The sequence below is a fragment of the Citrus clementina genome, unplaced genomic scaffold (genome assembly GCF_000493195.1).
Source record: "Citrus clementina cultivar Clemenules unplaced genomic scaffold, Citrus_clementina_v1.0 scaffold_5, whole genome shotgun sequence".
NCBI classification, from domain to species: domain Eukaryota; kingdom Viridiplantae; phylum Streptophyta; class Magnoliopsida; order Sapindales; family Rutaceae; genus Citrus; species Citrus x clementina.
Genome location: NW_006262201.1, coordinates 42,442,825 through 42,468,343, shown reverse-complemented (window position 1 = coordinate 42,468,343; position 25,519 = coordinate 42,442,825). Strand labels below are relative to the sequence as shown.

Below are 25,519 nucleotides of genomic sequence, written 5' to 3'. Positions count from 1 at the left end.
TCCCCTCCCCGAATAATAACAGGGGATCCCCGAGGGTCCCCGGTCCCCGAATAATTAATAGTCTAATACATTTTTTATTTTCGATTTTAAATTAATCATATTAAAATAAACTCATACCGCTATTGTAAGCTCGTAACCAACTTTGACAGCACATTAAGTCCTCCAATGTGCTTGGATGAAGTTTGTTATGGTATGAGCTCACAACTCTACCACTAGTGTTAAAAGCTGATTCAGAAGCAACTGTTGTAATTGGAATTGCCAAAATATCTCTAGCAATTCGAGCTAATGTAGGATACCTATTAGCATTTGTCTTCCACCAACTCAAAATATTAAAATCTTCCATCCGAGATATAACTTTCTCATCCAAATATGAATCTAATTCATCTGCAACAACTGCACAATCTCCATTGTTTACATAATCATTAAAACCTGTCATCCATTTGGTTGCTTTCTTATAAGAATCCCCTGTAGATCTAGTAGAAGAACTACTACCAGTATAATCAAAGCAATAAACAGTTGGTGAAAACTTCAATTAATACTCTTCAACTAATTCCCGGCAAAGGGTGACCACTTTCCCAACATACAACTATTTTGATATTTATTATTTTTAACAATATTTATAATTTTGTTATTTATTTATTAGTAATTTTAAAAATAAAAATAAAATTAAAAATTAAAATGGGGAAATGGGTAGGTGATGGGAATTCCACCTCATCCCCGTCCCCTCCCCGAATAAAAAGTTGGGTAAAAAATTTTCCCCGTCCCCTCCCCGAAAAAAAAATTAGGTATAAAATTATCCCCATACCCTCCCCGAATGGGAAAAATCCCCGAGGGTACCCATCCCCGTGGGGATTTTTGCCATCCCTACCTATCACCCGTGTTCTCTGTCTACTATCTAGACCAAAGAAGACTTCTTTTCTTACTCCCAAAGGCATTCCGCATTCGTTAAGAGACCCGAGCCAAGCCTTTCTTCAAAAATAACCCCCCTTCCCCAACCAACGAAAAATAAATAAATAACACTCAAATCGGCGCCGCCGTATTTTTCCCGTCGTCTTTGCACTCTAATTTAATTTCAGATTTCTGCAACTAAAGGTTCCTCTCGTGTTTTCCATTTTTCCTGCTCTTATCGCTCTTGAATACTTTGTATCTGTTTTTTTTTTTGTTGGGGGGGGGGGGGGGGGGAGGGCTATATATACGGATTAAACGTGTCACGATTTTATTCTTGCACGCCCTAAGCAGATAGCGGAACTCGTTCTGTTTAGCAATTTTAGTATCTAATTTTTGTTTTATCTTAGTGCTTTTGTATCGAAGGATTAACTTTTTATTTATTTAATATTTTTATTTCTCTTCGCCTTGATGTTATGATTGATTGCGATCTCCAGCATCTTTTTTATAATAAAAGCTGAGTAATGGTTGAAGAAGTGTTTTTTTTTTTGTGGATTTTTATTGTATGCATTCAGGATTTGATCAGCATTAGGGTTTTATAAACTCACCATGCATAATTTCTTGCTTTGAAAACTATGTCATCTTCCTTCTTGCAATTTGATAGAATTGGGATCTTGTTTGCCTTTAGATGCGGCATTAGGTTAGATTTTGATAGGAAGGTATATTTCAGAGAGAGTGTATTATATTCGTTATGATTTTATGGAGGTATAGGATGGCTCTTATTTTGTGTATTCTAGCGTTAAGTAAGTGCATTGGTTGCAATGTGTCTGTTTTGTAGTATCTCTTTCATGTTATTGCAACTTAAGACGAGAAAGAACATCCATATACATAAAAATGTATGATGCTGACATTTAAAACTTTTCAAAGTGCTGCATAGCATCTTTTCATTTTAAGCATTAAATGTCCTTTGTCGCATTCGTTATCTGAATAATTGCATGCCGGTGCATCAGCTACTAACGCCAGTGCAGATAGATAGATATTCTGTAAACTTCAGATTGCAACAAACTTAGAAAATGACAAGTACCATTTTGCATTTGTGATATGCGATTGCTTGTATGTCAGAGTTTGAATTTGTACAGTAACTGATTTTGCACTCAGGTTGCTGCTGCTTATCATGGCGGATCAATATCCCAATGAGAGTTCCAGCACAGGCAATGTTTCTGGCAAAAGTTCAGATGCAATTGTAGAGATCAATGTCAAGACTTTAGAATCCCAGGTTTATAGTTTCCAAGTTGACAAAAATGTGAGCAAAGTCTTGATCATGCTTCTTGTTTCAATTCACTGTAATCGTTATTCGGTTATTTTGGTTGGCATTTTCATTCTTATTGATGACCGAAATAACAGTTTTTGTTCATACAATTTGCATATCATGAATGGGACCTCCAAATTGTTGAAATTCACAAATTCATTGTGCTAATCGATTTCGTTTCTTTGGAAAATTTGAACTTCACTGGATTCATTTCCAAATAATGTCATTCTGATTCAGATCCCAGTTACATTATTCAAGGAGAAGATAGCCAATGATATTGGTGTCCCAGTTGGCCAGCAACGATTGATATTCAGGGGAAAGGTGTTAAAGGATGAACATCTCCTTTCTGAATACCGTATCTCCCCATTGATGCGATCTTTATTTTTGCGTTAAAGAGTTTCTGGGCTGCGATTTGTTTGCCATATATTCTTAGTTTCACTTGCTGTATTGATGTTTTATTACACCAGTATTTTATCACTATCTTATGGCTCATTTAGCCATCTAAGTGGATTTTTCTATCACTGCAATTCCGTGAATTCCTTGACTGTTTTTAGATGTTGAGAATGGGCATACACTGCATTTGGTAATTAGGCAGCCAGCTCAATCACAGCCTTCATCTGATGCGAGCTCTGGAGAGACAAATGGGAACAATGTTACTGGAGGTACTGATTCTCCAATTAGAATTCTCCGGCAGTTCGTAATTCCAAGCATTTTCTTACAGCAATGTTGATCATTTCTAAGTCGGTTAGTCATGGTTTCTGTCCTAATTTGGCAGGTAGCGAAGCCAATGCTAATGCCCCTCGTGGTCGTATGGGGCAAGTTTCTCACAGTGTACTTCTTGGGACCTTCAATGTTGGGGATCAAGGTGAAGGCATTGCTCCAGACCTCACTCGGGTGTGTCTGAAAATATTACTTTTTTCTTAACTTGGTGGGCTTTAATATATTTTTGTATCAGGTTTTTTAACTGCTGTTGCAGGAAGAGAAGGAAGGATGGAAGGATTTGTATTTTGTTGTTTCCACAAGTTGTTAACCCCTTATTGGTTGACTTGTAGGTTATTGGGGCACTTATCAATTCCCTTGGAATTGGTGGTCAGACCCCAGCTACTGGCAGTAATAGTGGCATACAGTTTTCAACTTTGGTAAGTTTGCATTTTTAATTTTTTTTATGTCTTTGTGCTAGCGTGATGGAGCATCTTTCAACCTTCCCTTCTAAATAATTTACTTTCTCGCTCATGGGATGGGTTTTCTTTTATTTTTTTAAATGGAAGTGGCAGCCGGAGACATTTTTCCTTAATTATGCTATTCTTTTATCCAATCAAATATTTTGAGCAATGCATTCGTTCGCATGAACATATTTTCACTGTTTACATACAAATTTGACTGTGTAGCTCCATTTGTGGTTGTCACATTCTTTTATCCAATCGAATGTTTTGAGCAATGCATTCATTCACATGAACATATTTTCACAGTTTTATAGACAAATTTGGCTGTGTAGCTCCATTTGTGGCTATCATGTTGAACCTATTCATTATGGTGTCTGTCATCCGTGTAAGTAGCCATTTAAATCATTTTCCTGATTTGTGTAGTTCTTTGCTGCAATCGGAAATACCTGTGTATGTGTTTAGTGTATTCAAATGATCGTGTTATTATTTGCAGTCAAATATTCATGCTCAGCCTCAACAAGGAAATGAGACAGCTGGCAGTGGTGGGCATGTTGGGAATCAAAGCCAAGTGGGAAATCAAGCACAGTCCAGACAGCCATATCCTGGTCAATTATCGTCACCTCCTGTTGTGCAAATTCCTCAGACAGCAGGAGCTGTGCCATTTCCTTCACTTAATGTGGTATGGAAATATCTATTTGTGCATGTTTACTTGTTATATGCCTTTATTATTTACTAATATCATTTCTTTATTGGTTTCAGCCAATTCCTGATTCTTTAAATACAATTTCAGAGTTTATGAACCACATGGAGCAGACACTGTCCCAAAATGGTGATTGTGCTAAAGCATTGTCTTGTGCTTCTGTGCTTGATATAACTTCCAACTAACTGTTTCTGTGATGTATAGGGTATCAGCCAAATACATCATCAACTAGTAATGAAGAAGTACCACGACCTGAATTACCATCCAACGAACGGGGTTTGCCAACTCCTGAAGCTTTGAACATTGTCCTGCAACGTGCACAAAGGCTTCTCAGTGGTCACACTGTGGCTGCACTCTCTGTAAATACTATTCTTGGAACACTTCTTTTCACTTTTTGTCTTTGCATTGGTGGATCCTTATCTTTGTTTGAAACTGAGATGTGTTTGTGCCTGGTTTCCATTAGCATATATTAGTGGATTATTTTCATTAAAATTTATCTTGGAACGGAAAGCATATATCTTTCTGTAAAGCTAGTCAGAGCTGAGTTTGCATTTTCAATCCCTTTGTTACATCTGTGTTTATAGAGTCTGTTTTCTATACTGTTGTATTGATCAGTTATTTCCTTAATGTTATTGGGTTTGACTTTTCTTTCTACTTTTGCTGGTTGATCAGATGAACTTATGAATCTTTTGCTGATTTTGTTCATTGTAATTGCACATTTTAAATTATAGAAAGTTATTTCGCTAATCACCACAATTTTTTTTTCTTTTTTCATTTTTTCTGAAATGCATCGCACATAGTTGTCAGTGCATATTTGTAGTATTTGGAATCAAGATTTAATCACTTATTGAAGCTAAAGCATGCACTTTACCAATATCAAAGCAATATTTTATAATCACTCATATCTTATGAAAGAAAAGTTTTTGAGATAAAGTTGCTGAAAATGGACCAACTTTGCTTCTTTCTTTAGTTATCATCATCATTATTATTATTATTTTCTTGGAGGGATAACTCTAGTAATCTGATTAAGTGTTATTTATAATGTAGCATATCGCAGGACGTTTGGAGCAAGAGGGTGCTTCTTCAGATCCTAATATCAGGGGTCAAATTCAGGCAGAATCTGTGCAAATAGGATTTGCAATGCAACACTTGGGTTCTCTTCTGTTAGAGCTTGGTCGTGTAATTTTGACACTCCGTATGGGGCAGTCTCCTGTATGTTCTAGTCTATCCTCTGCATATTGGCTCTTTTTGTGATTACATGTTCACATTTTTGAGTACATATTCACCTTTTTTTTTCCACTGCAACTTGCAGGTGGAATTTTCTGTCAATGCTGGGCCTGCTGTTTATATATCTCCATCAGGACCTAATCCAATAATGGTTCAGGTTAGTCAATAATTATGTATCATATGTTTTGGTATATATCACACATGTAGAATAAGATTTGAGGGTATAAGTGGGTCTTCCTGTGCCGTGGTGAATGGTTGGATAAACATGATGTTGGTGGTTTGTAACAGTAATGTGTTAAGTTAGCTGTTCCTAGGACAGTAAATATGTTGTACGTACTGGCAAAATCTGTTACCAGCTGACAGATTTTAATAATTATGCATTGTGGAGGAACAGTACATAATACGCTTACTGCAGTATAAAATTATACTCCTTTCATGTAGACAGGGAGGGGATACAGAGTGCTGTATTTGGCTGGAAAAAGGTAATGAAAACCTTTGCTAAAGAGTATAGAGCTTAAAGAGAGAAAATGAGAGTGTGAGTAGTAGTGAAATTTGCTGACTGCAGTGAATATGATGGTTTTGGAATTGCATAGGAGATAGTTTATTCCTTGGATTATGTTGCTTCAATTGTGTGTTTCTGTCACTGTATCTCTCTGACAATTTAAATGCTGAGCTCTTTTACGATTTACTAGCTACAATCTTAGGATTTGAAATGATTAAAAAAAGCTGGTTATAATGTACCTATTTATTCATGGCTTTCCTTTATTTACAGCCATTTCCTATCCAAACCAGCTCTTTGTTTGGCGGTTCAGTTCCTTCATCAAATCCCATGAATATTGGCCCAGTTGGTGTTGGACATGCCCCAAGGAACATAAATATTCATATACATGCTGGTAGGTAAATTTTATGCATAACGTGCTGCTTATACTTTTATGGATCTGATGGTGTACGTGTTATTAGGCACTGCACTGGCACCTGTTCTTTCAACAATTGGTACCAGGGCAAGTAATGGGGATGGAGTGCAGGGAGAACGCAGGAATGCTACTGGTTCTACAGAGTTGGCTGGTTCTGGTTCAGTGAGGGTCCTACCTGTGAGAAATATCATTGCAGCAGCTGTACCATCACGTCCTACTGCTGCTGCAATTTCCACTGTAGCCCAACCTGGTCCAGGCTTATCCGTACCTCAGCTATCTGCCAACTCAGGTTTGCTATCCTCTGTTGTTGATCAAGTGAATTCACAAATCAGGAACTTTGTTGGTAACATGCAAGGAGAAAACCAGGTTCCATCAGGTAGGTACCTTTGATACTAATTCATGTACTAATGACTGCACGGTTGACAAATACTGCTCTTTCTGTATGTAGCTGAAGTGATGTCAGCGGGGCAGAATTTATCTGATGGATCTATGGTAGGAAGTTATGCTGGCAATGAACAGCCCAGTAGCACACCAGTTAACAGAGTTGGTGAACTTAGGGTCTCTTTATCCGGGAACACACCGGAAAGTGAAAGTCAGAAGGTTTGCTTTGTATAAAAACCTTGGATGATGCAAATTGGAATAATTTTGTGATTTCCTTTGACCACTGCTGATAATGTAGCAGGCACTACCTGAAGGAGATCATGTAAGGACTAATGAAGGTATGGGGAGCGTCTTGAGTTCTAAAGATGCACCATCATCTTCTAGTGGAGGTGCTCAGAGTTCATCAAGTGGAGAGTCAGAAGACAATTCAGGAAATGCTCTTGGATCTATTGAGAAGCAAGATCTGCAGGAGGGTTCCAAAGCTGCTCCACTTGGATTGGGGCTGGGGGGTTTAGAACGGAAGGTATGATAATTTTGTTCGTTTTAAAAAATATTCGAAATATCCTTCATATTGTGGTACTTTGAAGTTGCTGTTAGATCCAAGTCTTCTGACAAGATCCTTAAAAAGAAAAAAAAAAGAAGGGAAAAAAAAAGATTCCTACTCAAATATGTGCATGGAATTTTTCGCAGGCTAGATCTTCATGATTGTCAGATGGCTCTTTGTTTACTTACCCAAGTATTACATTGATACTGTTAAGCACTCCATTTTAGTAATTATTTTTTCTCCAAAGTCTTTCTCTATGGCACTTTGTGTGCTAACCCTTCTGTTTCAGTATATTAATCAATTTTCTCTGATGTGTTCTCCTTTGATGTCTTCTGCTATCTGATTGCTTGCAACTCCCTTGTTTTTTATGTGATCAGAGGCGGCCAAGGCAGCCAAAGACCCCGGTCAAGAGTAGTGATGGTGGAATGAGCAATGCTCCTCTTGATCAAAACTTGAACTCTACATCTGTTGGCCAGCATCTCTTGCAAACTCTTGCATCTTCCAGCTCCGTAAGGAATGGGATAGATGCAAATGAGCTATCCTTTGGTCAATTACCTGTAGTTGAGAGGGTCACAGAGAGTAAACAGTCAGGAGGGCAAGACATCGACAGCCAAGTTGACACTGCAAGTGCTATATCTGAAGTTCTACGTAGCACTGAGTTGAATGGTCTATTGTCAGGGTTTTCACAGCAAACTGGGATTGGTTCTCCGGATGTATTGAGAAATATGTTGCAGCAGCTCACTCAGAGCCCGCAAGTCTTGAATACTGTGAATCAAATTGCTCAGCAGATTGACACCCAGGATGTGGGAAACATGTTTTCAGGGTTAGGGGGTGGTTGGGCTGGTGGTATTGACTTGTCAAGAATGGTCCAACAGATGATGCCTGTTGTTTCTCAAGCTCTAGGTCGTGGATCTACGCCTCAACCCCTTTCTGGCACACCTCAGTGTAGTGAGAGGAGGTCAAGTGGGGTGGACAACCCTGATGATCCAATTCAGGTTTGTACACGTTCTGAAAAGACAAAATAGTAAAGAACCTGGGAAGTTAGTAAACTGAATTAAGTGTTAAAATCTCATGTTTTACAGGATGGTTTTGATTTTTGACTCTGCTAAAATCGATTCGGGCTACTAACTCAAAAGGCTGTTTCCTTTGTGTTTAACCGTTCTTGTGTTATTCAATTTGCGATACCCGGGTGTAGTTATACGAGTGTTGATGAAACTCTATTGTTTTATATCCTGTAACATACGAGAAATTTCTTGGGCATATGCATATAGATGCTGGAAGGAAACTGTATTACTGATTACTTTTATTGCCTTATTACCATATGTGTTGATAAGGACTTTGCTTTATCAATCAGTGTTAGTAACTATTTCCTGATTTATTTAATTGTCTTCCAGATAGGAATCCAACAAGTGGTTCAGAGGATTGAGCACTTGGATCCACCTGGAGAGGTCTTCCGAGCCGTTGTCCAAAATGCTGGCCAGCTTCATTGCAATGGAAGCGGCCGCGAAGATCTTGTAAGTGAGTTATGCAGTGATGAGGATCTTGCAGAGGTAAGTACCATGCCACTGTGGTTTGTGATGCTCCCTAACAGCAATTATGTTCTACTTTTGAAGCTTGATGATTATTATATTGTTCAGATCTTAAGATTTCTCTCTTTTTGGGGGGTTTAATATTGCAGGAATATGCGGAGATTTTACGGAGTGACATATACCAACGACTTAAGGGTGACTCAGGGCGTGACTGCTAACTTCTTACCTGCATGTAAGCAATAGTTTCAATGTGTCATAGACGGTGCTTCTGCCGGTTCACAGAAAGACCTTGTACAAGTTAGGTTTGGGCATGGTGAGTTAAAAGTTGATCTTAATGTTTCCAGTGCGAATCTGCGTGTATGTATCCACACACATTTTCTGTTACATTTTGTATAAATTATCAATAGTTTCATACATTTCATAACTTTTAAAATATTTCAGTCGAATTTTTTTTTTTTGTTGGGGGGTTACTGTTTCTCCTACTGTAGCATTATGATTTGATCAAAATTGGTTTTAGGGGGCATATTCCTTAGTTACACCACCTCCATTGGCCATAGCTAGAGCCTTGAAATCAGTGAACTTCGATCCCAATTTCAGGTAGACAGACAAATATTGCTTACAGCTCAAGCTCAACGGCCTCGATGGAATGGAACCCTTTATTAACCTTGCGTTTGTTTACAACCGTGATCGAGCTCGGAAGGGATCTCAAGGTTGGTCTTAAAAGATGACAATAACTATGTTATAAATGAGAACGATATGTTATTGTTCTCAAGGGAAATTGGAGCAAAAAAAATCTTCTATAGGAGTATAATACTATAATCGTTTGTCTTTTTCAGAAAGGTTTAATTTGCCTGCAGCTTTTAAGCATAAAAAAAATATTAATGATTTGATAAAAATAATAAAGAAATTATTGAATGTTTATAGTGCCAACTCAACTTTCAACCTGGAGTCGTATGTGTTTAGTGTTTACGCAATATTTTATTTAATGTTGTAGCATAAAATTTCTAACCACAATAACAAAAAGGCGGTAACAATATTGAATTCAGTCCATCATTATATTGGAACATATCGGTTTATGTAATACCAAAGAGTGTACTGAGGCTAATCTGTTTAATTTGAATTATTTTTTTTTTCTTGTAGTGTAATTAATTAGCGGATAGATTTGTAAGTTAGAAAATGAAGTTGAGTGTGCTTATTTAAACTCATAAGATTACTCATTAAACCTATTTTTACTTTACAAACTCTCTATTAAATTACAAAATCGTATTTTACTGTATAAATCTTCAGAAATCTCAATAATATCCTTAATTAAAAAAAATCATTTGTCTTTTGCATATAACTCATTTCATAGCCATTACTAAACTTCTCTATTGAAGTCAATTAATCTCTCTTTAGAAAACAAATATTTTGCCTTTTTCGCTCTCTTCGCGCATCTCATTGAATTAATGTGTTATTTTTATACTGTTACTAAAAAGCATTTAGATAGATCGTGAATTCGGGACCGCATGATACCCTATAAATAATTTAAAATTGTCTGTGAATAAGTTGACAAAATTCCGATGTTTTACAGTGAGAAACCCCAAGGGAATTACTCAGTGACGTAAGGGCAAGGAGGCATTTGCAGATCTTGAAAACTTCCCAATGCAATCTCTGTTTTCTTTTTGCGCCCCCCCCCCCCCAACTCTTAAGATTCTTGTCGCGGCTTTTATGTTTGAGAGTATCTTGTGAATTTATATTATTGGGCATGTAAAATACAATTACTATGTATTGAGTTATCGACCGAAATATTGTGTAATTATTTGACAAAATCGCGATGTTCGAGTGAAACACGGTAGTTGAATAGAGAAAATAGGTTTCGTCTATTTGTCCAATTGATTGTCCTTAATTGTAATTTAGTTAAGGATATTATGGTAATAAAAGAAGTTTAGGGAATGAGAAGGTCTAGAGACTTTGGAGGGGTGAGGGTGCCGGTCGGACCGCTGCTTTCATAACAGTTCCATTCCGAGAAGCTGTTGCCGCACTGCAAAAGCAAACTCAAATCTTCAATTTTTCCCTCATAACCCAAACTTGATCTCTTGTAAGTCTGTTAGCTTGTCTCTTCATAGTTTACTTAGTGGGCCATTAACCGTCAATGGAGGTCGCCGAGTCGAAGTCCAAGAAGGCCGGTGGCCGCCTTTGTTCCACCTGTAACCAGAGAAAGGCTGCCCTCAAACGACCTAAAACCCTAGAACAGGTAACCCTTTTTTTTCCCCCTAAATTCTCTGTGCGTCAATTAATAACACTAGCTTTACTCGTGGCGTGTTTGCTATTATGTAAAATAGATATGTAGGGAGTGTTTCTATGAGGTATTTGAGGAGGAGATCCACCAAGTCATTGTGGGCAATCAGCTATTCAAGGCTGGTGAGCGTATTGCCATCGGCGCCTCTGGTGGAAAAGGTTATTGCTTTTTCATGCTGTTGTCATCTTACTTTCGTATGTTTTTTGCTATAGCTATTTTAATTTCGTTGGTGCTCGTACATGTTTTGTTTGTTGCAGATTCCACTGTCCTTGCTTTTGTGTTGTCAGAGCTGAACCGGCGTCACAACTATGGCCTTGATCTTTTCCTCCTATCAATTGATGAAGGCATTTCAGGATACAGGGATGATTCACTTCAAACTGTCAAAAGAAATGAAATTCAGGTATGCAATTTCCTCCCTCTCCCTGTCTCTCTCTTTTTAACTTAAATTTTCTTTTTTCTTTTAATTTGACTAAACTGATTTCTACTTGTTCTTATTGTTGTAAAATTCAATTTCTTACTTGTTAAAGAGTAAATTGTATATGGACGGAAATGCAAAATTTAACAGATTATTTTAGTCAACCGCTATTACATTTGTATTCGTTTTTTCATCCTTGTGTTTGTTTATTCCTACATTCTTTCCCCTCTGCAGTATGGTCTGCCACTGAAGATTGTTTCATACAAGGATTTATATGGATGGACAATGGATGAGATAGTGAAGGTGATCGGTTTAAAGAATAATTGCACCTTTTGTGGTGTTTTTCGTCGCCAGGTATAGGAGGGTATAGGAGGATTAATATTCCTTATAATCATGTAAATTAATGCTTGTTCTTGTATCATCCGCAGATTCCTTTCTGTTTCCAACAAGTTTTTGGAGCTGAAAAATATGTAGTTACCTACATCTTCATTATTGCATATTGATTCTGAAGATTACATTTCGTTCTTTTTAAAAAGGAAATTATTATCATTCGATCTGTCGTCTTTCTAGAAATCTAGCATATGCCTGCTTTATACCCATTAATTTTGTTGCTAAAGCACTTTGGCTGATGAGACAATTGTAGAAAAAGGGTCCAACAGCAGCACTGCTCATATGAACTGTGGATTCTTGGGCAATCCAAATCCAGTCACTCAATGTAGTCAGTCTTTAGGTAAAAAATGCATAATTTTTTGTAGCAGAGCCTCAGAGGTTTTGTTGTGCATTCATATGTTTCCCTTTCTATGTGTGTATGAGAATTTTTCTTAGAAATATACTAAGGTGCGGCTGTTTTGCAACTTCTAAAGCCTTTCTGTAATCTATGGGATAAGATAGATTGAGCTGTTGAGTTTCTTTTAGGCCCTTGATCGAGGTGCTTCATTGTTGAAAGTAGACAAGATTGCAACGGGACATAATGCAGATGATATTGCAGAAACTGTTCTATTGAACATATTGCGAGGTGATATTGCTAGGTAATGAATTGTTGAGTAAGGTTTTTCTTTCAGTTTTATCTCACACTTTTTTCAGGAAGCTAAATTCATGCTGTACCGTGTAGATTGAGTAGATGTACATTGATAACAACTGGTGAAGATGGACCGATTCCAAGATGCAAACCTTTTAAGTACACTTATGAGAAGGAGATTGTAATATATCCTTGTAATTGTTAATGATTTGTTATCATGGAAGTATTAAATTGTCTATGTATTATTATTATTATTATTATTCATATTATTTAGTTGTGAGACCTTAATAGATGTTTACGTATGCATACTTCAAGAGGCTGGACTACTTCTCGACTGAATGTAAGTGTTCGTTTCTCATTCTCGTCCAATCCCTTTGTCAGTGATTTTCATTTGCTATAGGTTATCTTTTTTGCTCTTTGCTCCAGTTACATTTTTCTTCAAATGTTGGTGTCTGCTTGTTTCCTTGATATATTTTGGTGATGCTTAAAGCATCTATCATCACACTTACACGATAGATGGGCTTTTCTTTTCTAGGTAACTAATTTAGTTCTGGTGTCTGCAAATAAAATTCACAGTGCTGTTATTGCAATTGCAGGCATTTATTCTCCAAATGCTTATCGTGGTTTTGCTCGTGAGTTCATTAAAGATTTGGAGAGATTAAGGTGACTTCTTTGAGACAGAATGATGCTTTTTCTTTTCTCACTCATTTCCCTGCTGAACCGTCATGTACGATATGTAAAATTTCTCTACCACTTTATGGATTGTTAATGCAGACCTAGGGCCATACTTGATATCATCAAGTCAGGTGAGAACTTCAGAATTTCCACCTCAACAAAAATGCCAGAGCAGGGCACCTGTGAACGCTGTGGATACATTTCTAGCCAGGTGAGACTTGCTATACTCAATAGCAAACCGAAAGCACCCATTTCCAGCTTTGAAATTGTCATTGTAATAATGCGTATGTTCCTTACCTTCCTATTGATTCTTATTCCACAGAAATGGTGTAAAGCTTGTGTTTTGCTGGAAGGACTGAATCGAGGCTTACCTAAGATGGGAATTGTGCGGAGTCGAGGCCAGAACAATGAAAGGACAAAGGATATGAAACAAAATAAGGGAACGAAGAACATTGAGAGCAAACAATGTGGCACTCTGGATTTTTGATATGGAGAACGTGTGACGCATTGAAATTTTATGCGGTTGATTCATAGAATGCAGTGGTGTGGAGCAAACAAGCATTTTTTAGTTAGTTTGTAAACTCCCCTTTTTTTTTTACCTGTTGCTATTTAGTTTGTAAATTTTGTATGCATGTAATGTAACAATTAATCATTTACACGATGCTACTTCATTACTTTTAGGGCTCATTTGGTATGCCGGATTGGATTGAATTGAATTAGATTAGATTGGATTGAATAATATTGAATTATATATAATATTATGTTGTGTTTGGTGCAATATTGAATTAGAGTATAAATAATCGTGTTTTATATTATAATATTATTATAAACTAAAATTTTGTATTATTAATTATACAAATCAACCTCAATGACAGTAATGAAATATAAATCATAATTTAAATAATTTTTATTTTGTTAAATATGTATATGATATTTATATTATTTTTATTCAATAATCTATTATTTTATAAAAATTTATCATTTTGAATACTTGTTTAATAATTAATTTATAATGTAAATTTGGAATTATAAAAAATTTAATAATTAAATAAATTAAAATAGAATTTTAATTTAATGTGAAATTAATAATGATTTTTAGTATAATTTATTATTTAAATTAATATTTTTTATTATATTTATCACATATTACTATAATTTTAATATTTATAAATTATTATGTTTAATTGAGTTATTAATATAATCCAATACTAACTAATCCCATGACTCCTCTTGGGATAATTTTCTTTATAAAATTAAGATTAGTTTGTGGGCTCAAGATAACTAAATCTCAATATCCTTAAGAGAACTAAACATGAGATAAAGATGAATTTTTTTAAAAAAATCCAATTCCTACTTTTAATCCTCCGACCAAACACGCCAATTAGTCGCATAAGTTTTATGCGCTGGAATTGATGGAAAGTAATTACTTCTGACTTTTTTTTATGGACTGATCCTAACACGTGTACAAAATCTAAAAACGCGTCGCAAATGCACAAAGTGCCACGTCAAACCGGGTGCCAAAAGCACTTATCGCTTGAGTGGTGGCTCTCCCTCACTCACGATTCACAATTCGCAAATATGGCGTCATCATCAACACCGAGCTCAGCCGGCAGCACCGCCCAAAACCCGAAAAGGTCATTAGGGTTTATAGCAAATGCCAAGAAACACAAACACAGCTTCATTCAATTATTCGCTATGACCGGGATACTGTTGTTGAGCGTCAGATCATTGGGCCAAAAGTACCGCATCCACGACCTCCAAGAGGACACGTCAGCTCTTAAAGAAGAGCAAGAATCCTTAACTAATCGCATGAACAACATCAAGCATAGCCTCCTCCATGAAGCCTCTCTTGAACCCACTGGCCTTTTCGCTTCTCGTCTCCGCCATCTTTTTGGCGAGGAAAGTTGATTTCGAGCAGACCCAACATTTGGGTGAGTTTTTAGCTTTTTGTGTATTTGATATTTACAAGTTGTTATTTGTCTTTGGATTAATAATAGAAGAAATGAAGAATTTTTCTTTTTCCCTTTGATAATAAAAGCTTATTGACTTGGTTGATTCTGATATGGACTAAATTGATACAAAATTTGGCGCTTTGAGTATTTCGAGATTCTAGTTTCAATTAATCATTTCATCTTTAGAGTTTGGAATTTGTTTATGGTTTTATTATGCGTGTAATATACATGATTATCATGTCTGTTGTCTACTTTGGGGCTAGGACTTTTTTCAGAAAGGAAAGTGGCTGTGAATTGTTTGGTCGTGAGAGGTCAGATGGGTAGTTCGTTTGGTTACAGAGCTTTTTGACTTTTATGGAGTTCCATTTAAAAGAGATACAAGGAAAGCCATTATATATTAATTTGATCCTTTACCATAATGTAAGGCTAGAGTAAACATGTAAGTTGATTTTCTCAGCTCAATGGATTAACTCTTTACTCCTCTCTCTCACTTTAGCTCATATTTATGCAATGATTGGGTTTTCTGAGTTGGGAGTTATTTTGTACTTTTCCCATATCATTTCTTTCCAACCAAACATGGAAAAAATTTGTCTGCAGTACTTTGCTTTTTCTTTCCCTCATAATAAGATTTTAGTTTGAGGCATTGGTACCTCTCCAAAACTTTGCTCCACCTTTATTTTAAATTTTTATTTATGGACAACAACCTGGGAACAGAAAATGGTTGAATTGGTTTGCTGAGTCGATCACTTCTTGCTATGGTCAATCTTGGATTTTAGTTTCTTATTGATTTTGTTTGTGATGTGGATTTCTGTTTCTTTTTTTCTTTATTTATTTAATAAATAATAATGGATGTTTGTCTTTATTATCCCAAACTTGTGGAACCATGTCTGCATTGCTTTGACACTAGACATATTACTGCAAAACACTTTGTTAGTTTATGAGTAGGGTGATCAAAGCCTGTAAATGGGAAATGTAAGTACGTTTTGATTTGGTCAAGTAAAACTTCCACATCGTATGTCTAGCCTAGATTTGTATTTCTGTGCTTCTTATTACCCAATGGCCAGACTATAATGAGATGAAAATCAATGCCTAATCAATACTTAGGGTGACATGGAAAATTGACTTTCTCAGCTGTTGGATTTGTCGTTTGTGTCTTCATCTCCACCTTGTATTGTAGCCTTGAATAATCAAACCAAGTAACCAATCTAAATGGTGCATGGGAGTTGGAAATCAACCTCATGCACATCATTGACATAGGAATTACGGAAAAAGGATAAAGGATCGAAAGTAACTGCCCTCACAAAATAATTCACCTACTGACTTTTCTTGGTCATCTCATCCCCATTATATGACGTATGCAAGTTTTTGATCACTTTCATAATTGTATACTGTGTATAAGTTTAAAACACGAGTAGTTTAGGGTACTAAGCATGTGATGTATGTTCTTTAGTTGTCTGTAAGATAAAGATTTATGTGGTAAAAGCGTGTGAGCAGTCTTTGGGATTCAGATCAACTTTTGGTGTCTGTATTTTGTTTATGCGTCGTTATCCTTAAGTCAACTGTTAGCCCCCAACATATTTTGTCTAATTGAATCTTGGTTATGGTTGATATGTGATTGTGGATGGAAGATGGGATAGAAATACTAGGGCTAAAGCTTTCATAGACTCGTGGCTACTCGGTGATCGCACTTTCATTGACTTACTAATTTCTGCAGGGTTGCTTCTCGTTGTAGACCGTGGGTATTATTATCATCATCATCATTATCATCCTTTGTAGCTATCTAAATTTGATTGTAAGATTATTTACTGGTCTTCTGCCCTGCTTGTACGGTTTGAGCGCAGCATGCCTGGTGGCTACGGTTGATGGGCCGTAGTAACTGTGTGTCAGCCTACCATATGATCATTCGGCTTGTTTAGTTTTTAGTTTTGCATTTGAAAAAACCCAATTTCTATTCGCTTAATTGAATCATTTGAATGGTGGGTCTGGTCTCTCATCGAAATGCTGCGTTGTAGATATTACAACGGTGGTTTTTGACACCTTAATATCTTTAAAATTTGGTAATTTAGATGGCCCCAAATCTATTCTATATAACTGTGCAACTCTAGCGCGTGCTTTATAGACTCATTGTCCAACGTAGGGACGCCTCTTGTGCCAGGCCACCGCCAAGTAGGGGTGGCAAAACTCGGGTCTGGTCCGGGTATTGCAATGCCTGGACCTGGCCTGGATGCAATTTTTAGATGTCCGGGTTGGGTTTTAATCTATGTACTGGATTTTTTTTTTAATATTATGTGTATTTTTTTAGTAGTTTTATAGATTTTAAATTTATTTTAATAAAATTTGACATGAAAATATAAACTTTAAGTGTTTAAAATTTTATATATGGGTAATAAATAAGTCAAATAAATATAAATATTTAAAATAATATATATTTTATAATATATTTTAATAAAATTCGGTTTCGGGCTGGATTTTAGATTTATCAAATATTGTCCAAGATCGGCCCGGCGACCGGAAGGGTATTTTTGCCGCTCCCACCGCCAAGTAACATTCATTCGTTTAATTAATTTGTTTAAATCGAAGCCTTGTGGAGCAGAATTGACGTCTCGTCTCTTCTCATCGTGTGTTGGCTGGATTGGCCCATAGGGAAATTTGTCTCGTGTGTACGATTTGATGTATTCATCAATGAGCGTTTGTGGTTGGTTCCAGGTCATCAAAGCTCTCAATAAGGATGTTCGCAATTGCCAAAACTAAAATGTGAGACATGCGATGATTAATGATTTAATGGGCTGCGGTTTTTTTCTTTTTTCTTTTTTTTTTTTTTGGGGTGTGGGGGGCGCCTAATCTTCTTGCTCTAAAGGTGTAATTTTTCATTAGGTGAAAGTACGAGACCTGAGAAACATTGATTGGAAATTTGAACTCCTTAACCCAAGGTTTAGCGTTGATGATTCCACGCGACAGGAACATTGACTTAAGCCCACCAGATTGGCATAAGCCTGTGGTAAAGATAAAAAAAATTAAAAACAAAATCTTTTAGAAAAAAGTTTATTCGTTTTCTCTCTCCAGTGCGTCTGTGCGTGAGAGGCGGAATTTGGTGGGCCCCGCAGAGGGAAAAATAATAATAAAGGAAGTGAGAAACTGAGATTTGAAAATTCTTACTAATTTCCATGCATGTTTAATATCATTTGGTGCTCGTTAAGTTAACAGTTTTTTTAACATTATAACATCTTCAAAATTATGATTTCTTCATCATAATTCTCATTGTTGGTCCTCAAAATTTTACTGATCTTATATTACTATGGTAACTCAAGTTTATAACTTTTGCACGATGAAGGGCTCTCACCAGCTGAAATCTCAATTCCACCACTTAGAGTGGAATAGTGGATCTGCTTAACAAATATGCCAATGTTGCGACACTTGGCCGAATGTTGTGACACTTTCACTGCCCAGTGAAAGTGCAGACTTTTACTGTGCATATTTTTGTCCATATAAACAAAAACTACCAAGTTCCTAAAATATATATATATATATATATATATATATATATATATATATATATGTTTTACTGGAATGGGGAATATTGTGCACACATGTGGCCACCCTTTTGCGTTGTGGATCACAGCAAAAGTCACGAACCAATTCATGTGCTTTTTCAGTACATTGTAATGCGTGAGTATGGCTCTTCATCTACTCATTATTTATTTTAGGTTATTTATTTTTCCGTTCTTTTAAATTCCTAGTGTAGAGTAATGGCGTCAAAATAAGTCGGTCCGTCCTCCCTAATCTGCAAGTGATCGTGACAAATCACTGCCAAAAATGACGAAGACACATCTGATTTCGTTACAACTTTTTTTATGCATTATATCTGGGTGTTGAAACCATAGATGAGAACGAGATAACCCTTTCTGAAATAAATGAGATTTACACTTTTACAGCGAAATAATATAAACCGGTGAGCGAACCTACTTCACTCAGGGACCATAAAGAAAATCTGAGAACAATCCGTTTTAATCCTACAGTTGATCTTGTGGGGCCACAAAGGTCACCGCAGATGAAATCGAATTAAACATACAAACCGATTGCAGCTGCATGTTAGCATATTCTGAACCTCGCATCGCAAAGCAGCTAAAAGAAATTTATCAAAATCTCCTTAAATAAACTTTGGTATTATCTATGCAGTACTATTAGAAGATATCTCGATTGCCGGATCGTGCGATCAATAACCTTAAGACTCCAGGTCTGATACTTCTAGAGTTTGAGTTTCGGGCACCTGTAAGTAATTTCTGAGGGGATCCACAACCGAAAAGTGCCCTAAAGGCTTAAGAACAAAGCATGAAAGCAATGATTTGGTTCCATATTCAAACAACTACGCTAACCTAATAAAAGTGCATTAAGAAATTTGATTTTTGAAACACTCCCGGTTAATTATTTGAATGGGACCTACGTGTTGTTTGTAAAACTCGTCACGTGCAATCTCTTTTCATTTTCTTCGTCCTTATTATTTGTTATGTTTAAAAAAAAAAAAAAAAAAAAAAAAAAGGCACAATGCACATACGCCACACAGTCGCAAGGTAGCAACAATAAACCCATGTGGGAGACAAGAACACTCATACACACAAAACAAACAGCCTAAACTAAACAGTAAGGGTTAAGCTCTTGTCGGGCCCGACCACCGACACTCAACCATTTTCTTTTCATTTTCCTTTTTATAATTCTTATCTCTCTCTCTCTCTCTCTCTCTCTCAAGTCTCTCTTTCCAATTTTCCCTCGCTTTTTTTTTTTTCTCATTTGCTGAGTTGCCTCTACACTCACACATATCCTCTGCGCCGCACTTAAATACGTGCCATTCCTCATCATTCATCATTCACTACTCACCTCTTAACTTCTTTCTTTCCTCTTTTATTTTTCAATTTTTCTTTTGGAAAAAAAAAAAACTCTCTCCCCCCCCCCCCCCAATTCATCGCACTAATCTGAAAGGTCACAAAAGCAAACAAGACTTGACTTAGCCTTCTGCCTTCCCCCCAAAATGCCGCTAAACTTAGCTGTCGCTGCTTCAATTTGCTCCTTGTTTTGTTCCCTTTTCGCCATTGTCAGTGCTGAGGATCCTTACAGATTCTTCAACTGGAATGTCACTTACGGCGACATCTATCCGCTCGGCGTTCGCCAACGGGTTCGTCCCTGCATTTACATACATGCACGCATATGACTCATTTATATCGATTTCTTTAAAATGTCGATCTGGTTTGTGTTTGATATAATTAATGATTAATCAAAATGGTGTTTTGTTTTTCCTTTTTTTTTTTTTTAGGGCATTTTGATAAACTGGCAATTCCCCGGCCCCGATATTCACTCAGTTACAAATGACAATCTTATTATCAATGTGTTCAACAGCTTAGACGAGCCTTTTCTTCTTTCCTGGTAACATCTCTTAATTATTCTCTTTTTCTCTTTTTAAGTCTTAATTTTCTCCCGTGATCCTTCACTCTCCTTCCGCTGCATCACTGTACCTTTTAAAAATAAAATTTAAAAAAAAAAATTCCACGCACAACGCCGCCCTCCGCAAAACGATAAGTCCACCGTACTCATTCTCCATTCATTTCAACGCCATGTCATGTGGGTATATTTTAGTAATTTTCTCAGACAGCCCACAAGATCATGTGAACGTAGATCTGGCTAATTGGATCTGATTTATATCGTTGTCTTTTAGAATTGCACGTTCTTACAGTATCTTGCGGTAGAATTTCTTATTGATATTGTCATGTATTACCTACCTACTGTTACTAACCGCCCAACACTTTGAGATTTCGTTATCATTCATAACTAAATTGTTTCTATTGAATTTTTTTTTTTTTAAAAAAAAAGGTTGGTTCTATTGAAAATAGAAAAACGACTTTCCCATTACAAAAGAGGAGCAATTAACGGGGTTAATTGATTGGAAACATTGAATTTGTGTTGTAAGCTTACCTAATTTAGACCCACTAGCCTTGTCCGCTTGTCCATTTTCGGTTAGCAGCTGTCTTCCACTCTACTAGTTTTATGAAGCAGCTAAGTAAAGCTGGAAACTTGACCTTTGAGTCATAAAATAATGTTATTCAAAATCCATATTCGATCGGTTTGGAATTATTTTGGAAGGTGCCAAAGAATTTTTAAAAATTAAAAATTAATTTTAATATTGAATAATTTTTTAAAATATTAATTTTGATAAAATTATTTCATCTTATATTAGTTTAACATTATTATTTATTAAATATATATAATTATTTTTTAAACTTACAGTATTTTAAAAATAAATTTTAATTCTTTTTACTAACATTACCAAATTGTCCTAAATTCTGGGTTGGTCATTGTCAGTGCATAAATTTAATTAACGAATGTCACGAACTCCATTTGTCCGTCTAGAGTACAAAATTTACATTTTCAGAAATTGTGAATTGGCGCATTGAGAGATTAAATTTGATTGCTTTTTCAAATGTAATAGAAATTATTGTAATTTGTTCATTTTTTTTTCTGCGGCAAGAATAGGAATGGAATTCAAAACAGGAGGAATTCATTTGAAGATGGTGTATATGGAACGACTTGCCCTATTCCTCCTGGGAAGAACTTTACATACATTCTTCAAGTGAAGGATCAAATTGGTAGCTTTTACTATTTCCCTTCCCTTGCATTCCACAAAGCAGCCGGTGGGTTTGGAGGAATAAGGATCCTTAGCCGACCGCGCATTCCCGTTCCCTTCCCAGATCCTGCCGGCGATTACACTGTTCTTATCGGAGATTGGTACAAGTCCAATCACACGGTAATAATATACCATTCCCACATTTATACCAAAGATTAACATGTTGCTTTTTTTTTTTTTTAAATAACAACATGTTGATTTGTTCTAATGTTTTAGGTTTCTTGTATTAAAGGGTCTTTACTAATGTTAGAGCATGGTGTTTAAATTTTGCGGGGTTTAAAATATTTTAAGTTGGTCAATTTGGCAAGGGATTTTTTTTTTCCCGCTTTTTGGTTGTCGGTGACAAAGGTGAGCTTTTGACTATTTATGACATGCAACTTTTCTGCATTTGAGCTGGGTCTTTGACCCCTCTTTTTTGTCTGTTTGTGACTATTGAGATAGATGATAGGTTGAGAGACTCGAGTAAAAGAAGCCACATCCAAAATCAACAGTCTGTCCTTAGTAAAATTGTTTTCTCTAATCATGGAGCCAAGTGTAAGTTTTGGCAATGTGACTCCAGTGAACAGTTTAGATATTAAATCTTAAATTGAGTATTGTATAATGCTGCAGTCTGCAAGTATCAGGTTAAATTTTTGACTTTTGGGTACGAGCCAATTAGATCTACATTTATTAGATTGCTCAATTGGTATGGACGCTTATTGCTTAATGTATTACTGATTTGATTTAATGTCTGCACATGGGTTGATATGGCCATATTTATTGGCCCAAATGTGTATTATACTATTCGCCGAGGTGTCAGCCCATATTCCATCATCATCGAATCCCCTGAACCACATGCATCAGGAAAAAAAAAAGAAAAAGTGGAATGGTCAACCTTGACCCATTTATCTGACTTGTTACTTGGGTCCACGAAGTGTTGTTTCATGAAAGTTCATAGAATGAGATGGTTGGAGTGAAAAATGCCAACTAGTTCAAAATTATTTAGTAATTGTTTTGCTGTTTGAATCGACTTTTTGTGATTGAAGGATGATGAATTGATGTATGTTTTCGCAGGACTTGAGGGCACATCTTGATAAGGGCAAGAAGCTACCTCTCCCCGATGGAATTCTTATCAATGGCCGGGGGAGCGGTGCTGCTTTTAATGTTGAACAAGGTTAGCTCTCAATCAATCTAAATCTAGTCTTTGCCGATTGTTATCATTTTTGTACACTCCTACCATCATTCATGCATTACGCCTACATTATCCATGTCCATTACAGGAAAAACTTACAGGCTCAGAATATCAAATGTTGGATTGCAAAACTCACTCAATTTCCGCATTCAAAACCATAAGATGAAGTTGGTAGAAGTTGAGGGAACACATACCCTCCAGACTACCTACTCATCACTTGATGTTCATGTCGGACAATCATACTCCGTTTTGGTTACTGCTGATCAACCTGCACGGGACTATTACATTGTTGTTTCCTCTCGCTTCACCTCCACTGTCCTCACCACCACCGGCATTCTTCATTACAGTAACTCTGCAGGTCCAGTTTCAGGCCCCATCCCAGGTGGACCAACTGTCCAAATTGACTGGTCACTAAACCAAGCACGCTCTATCAGGTATTTATTATTTCCTGTTATCAGTGATTCAAAATTGTGCCACTAAAATGTTTATGATGTGCACTAATTTAGTGATAATTATATATTTCAGGTCTAATCTCACAGCAAGTGGACCAAGGCCTAACCCACAGGGTTCATACCACTATGGTCTCATAAACACTACCAAAACTATCAGGCTTTCAAGTTCTGCTGGGCAAGTTAATGGCAAGCAGAGATATGCAATCAACAGCGTGTCCTTTATTCCAGCTGACACTCCCCTAAAGCTTGCTGACTACTTCAAGATTGGAGGAGTTTTCCGCATCGGAAGCATTTCTGATAATCCTACCGGTGGAGGGATTTACCAAGACACAGCAGTTATGGGGGCTGACTACAGAGCTTTTATTGAAATTGTGTTCCAAAATGATGAAGACATTATCCAGAGCTATCACCTTAATGGCTACCAATTTTGGGTTGTCGGGTAAGCACATTATAATCTTAGGGTTCCACATCCAAAATTGCATTTAGGAGTTAGGACCAACTCAGTCCTAGTTGTCTCTTAATCATAAAATCTTGAAATGCAGTATGGATGGAGGCCAATGGACATCTGCTAGTAGAAACCAGTACAATCTCCGTGATGCAGTTGCCCGTGTAACCGTTCAGGTTAACACTAATTTAGCTCAGAATGTGGATTGCAAAATCAAAATCATTAACCTAGTTAGAATCAAGAACGTAATTGATAACTTTTGTTTTATGATGAGTGCAGGTGTATCCCAAGTCATGGTCTGCGATTTATATAGCACTGGATAACGTAGGTATGTGGAACTTGAGGTCTGAGTCTTGGGCACGACAGTACCTTGGACAACAATTTTACTTGCGAGTTTACACAGCATCAACTTCACTCAGGGATGAATATCCCATCCCAAAGAATGCACGTCTTTGCGGCAAAGCAGCTGGCAGACACACGAGGCCCCTCTAAATTATTATTTAATAAAATGATCCACCGTTGGGTACGCAATTTGTGGATTCGAGTAGAATTTTGATTTCTAATCTTATATTCGATTAGTTTAATGTTGCTTTGCTTATTTATGCGAGGAGTGTGTACAAGTGGAACTTGAAATTGACCCCAGCTCGAGGTCTCATTCTTTTCTATTGAAGGTTGTATTTCCGTTGTTACAGCGGTAGCTGTTATAGCATTACTGTTAGTATTATTTAAAATTATGTTGATTCTCATTTATCAATTTGATAATTGGCTCAGCCTTTTAGTAATGGAATGTAAAGCAAATCAAACTACGAAGAATGTTGTGTTTATCAGGTTTTTTATTTTTTTTTTCGGTAGTGTTGGTGTAATATCTTCCCTTCGTTTGTGGTCAGCTGTTTTTTACTGTTCATCAAACTCACCTGTGAATCTCTTCATTAAGGCTGCGGGCCATCTCAAAGTAAATGTTTGGGCCTGGGTCAGAACCTCTAGTAGGCTTTGCAGCCTGTTTCTAATCAGGCATGCACTAGTAAATGATAGTTTTTTTTTTTTTGTTTTTTTCCCTTCTTGAAAGGAGTGATACGAGGGTTTTTAATTGAACATTGAAAACTTCTTTTGAAAAAAATAAATAAATAAAATGAAAAGATTATGATTAATCAAAATAACTATGAAAAAACTTTCTTTCTGTCAGCATTAGTTTGGGCCACTTCATGAAAAGTACTCATCCAAAGAAAACGTATTACGCAGTATAATTTTAATAGAACCATCCCTCGAATTATGATATGACATGTTTTTAATTTTAATTTTAATTTTAACTACTGCTATTTCTGATTATTTGAAAATAAATTTGTTTAGTCTAGTTTTTATTGAATGAACATATGTATGGCATACGACAACGTTTTTTTTTGGATAGATGTGTTTGCGGAAAAATAAATGACCAATATGCGGATGACACGTGTCAGTATAAGTAATGAACAGTTAAATATGAAGGGGAGCTGAGCCACCCCAAGGATGCTATAGACGAGTGAAAGGTATAATAAGGAATGCAATGAGGGTAATATTGCTTCGGTTATAAGCGCAAAGTGGCAGGAAAATTAATTTAGTCAGAATCACGTGAGAGGTTATTATCACCTAAAGAGAATGTTATTTATTTAGCTAAAAAGGAAAACTAATGAGTACGTAAACAACCAAAAGTAAGTAGTAAGTATGTGCCATGTCGACAACTTCAGGACTACTCTCTCAGAGGTACGTGTGAACAAATTACATGAATAACGAGCAAACTTATTCTCAAAGCAAGCT

The 25,519-nt window shown here is 36.5% G+C and overlaps 3 protein-coding genes across 12 annotated transcripts; all 3 read left to right on the top strand.

Annotated features, from left to right (window-relative positions):
• Window positions 1–848: 848 nt before the first annotated feature.
• Window positions 849–13,769, top strand: LOC18042541 (cytoplasmic tRNA 2-thiolation protein 1). Of its 9 annotated transcripts, none has more exons than XM_006435244.2 (20): window positions 849–1,092; window positions 2,044–2,188; window positions 2,432–2,549; window positions 2,749–2,856; window positions 2,970–3,088; window positions 3,247–3,333; window positions 3,851–4,036; window positions 4,117–4,186; window positions 4,262–4,416; window positions 5,105–5,269; window positions 5,370–5,441; window positions 6,057–6,177; window positions 6,245–6,487; window positions 6,647–6,798; window positions 6,881–7,102; window positions 7,501–8,118; window positions 8,518–8,673; window positions 8,802–8,965; window positions 9,250–9,362; window positions 10,223–10,769. In XM_006435244.2, the coding sequence occupies exons 2-18, from the start codon at window positions 2,060–2,062 to the stop codon at window positions 8,868–8,870; spliced, it is 2,790 nt and encodes a 929-aa protein (XP_006435307.1). In that variant the 5' UTR covers window positions 849–1,092; window positions 2,044–2,059; the 3' UTR covers window positions 8,871–8,965; window positions 9,250–9,362; window positions 10,223–10,769. The 9 variants fall into 9 exon arrangements, with proteins under 9 accessions (XP_006435307.1, XP_024039711.1, XP_006435309.1 ...); XM_024183943.1 differs by having other exon boundaries at window positions 6,878–7,102; XM_006435246.2 differs by having other exon boundaries at window positions 6,245–6,574.
• Window positions 13,770–14,520: 751 nt separating this feature from the next.
• Window positions 14,521–17,072, top strand: LOC18040660. 2 transcript variants are annotated; one of them, XM_006435231.2, is made up of 2 exons: window positions 14,521–14,969; window positions 16,705–17,072. In XM_006435231.2, the coding sequence occupies exon 1, from the start codon at window positions 14,527–14,529 to the stop codon at window positions 14,944–14,946; it is 420 nt and encodes a 139-aa protein (XP_006435294.2). In that variant the 5' UTR covers window positions 14,521–14,526; the 3' UTR covers window positions 14,947–14,969; window positions 16,705–17,072. The 2 variants fall into 2 exon arrangements, with proteins under 2 accessions (XP_006435294.2, XP_024038691.1); XM_024182923.1 differs by lacking the exon at window positions 16,705–17,072 and adding an exon at window positions 15,266–15,278.
• Window positions 17,073–19,883: 2,811 nt separating this feature from the next.
• Window positions 19,884–24,558, top strand: LOC18042005 (L-ascorbate oxidase homolog). The gene is made up of 8 exons (XM_006435230.2): window positions 19,884–20,157; window positions 20,296–20,405; window positions 21,510–21,780; window positions 22,714–22,813; window positions 22,920–23,265; window positions 23,357–23,722; window positions 23,826–23,904; window positions 24,008–24,558. Exons 1-8 carry the CDS (start codon window positions 20,014–20,016, stop codon window positions 24,218–24,220), a joined length of 1,629 nt encoding a protein of 542 aa, XP_006435293.1. The 5' UTR covers window positions 19,884–20,013; the 3' UTR covers window positions 24,221–24,558.
• The last annotated feature ends 961 nt before the right edge of the window (window positions 24,559–25,519 follow it).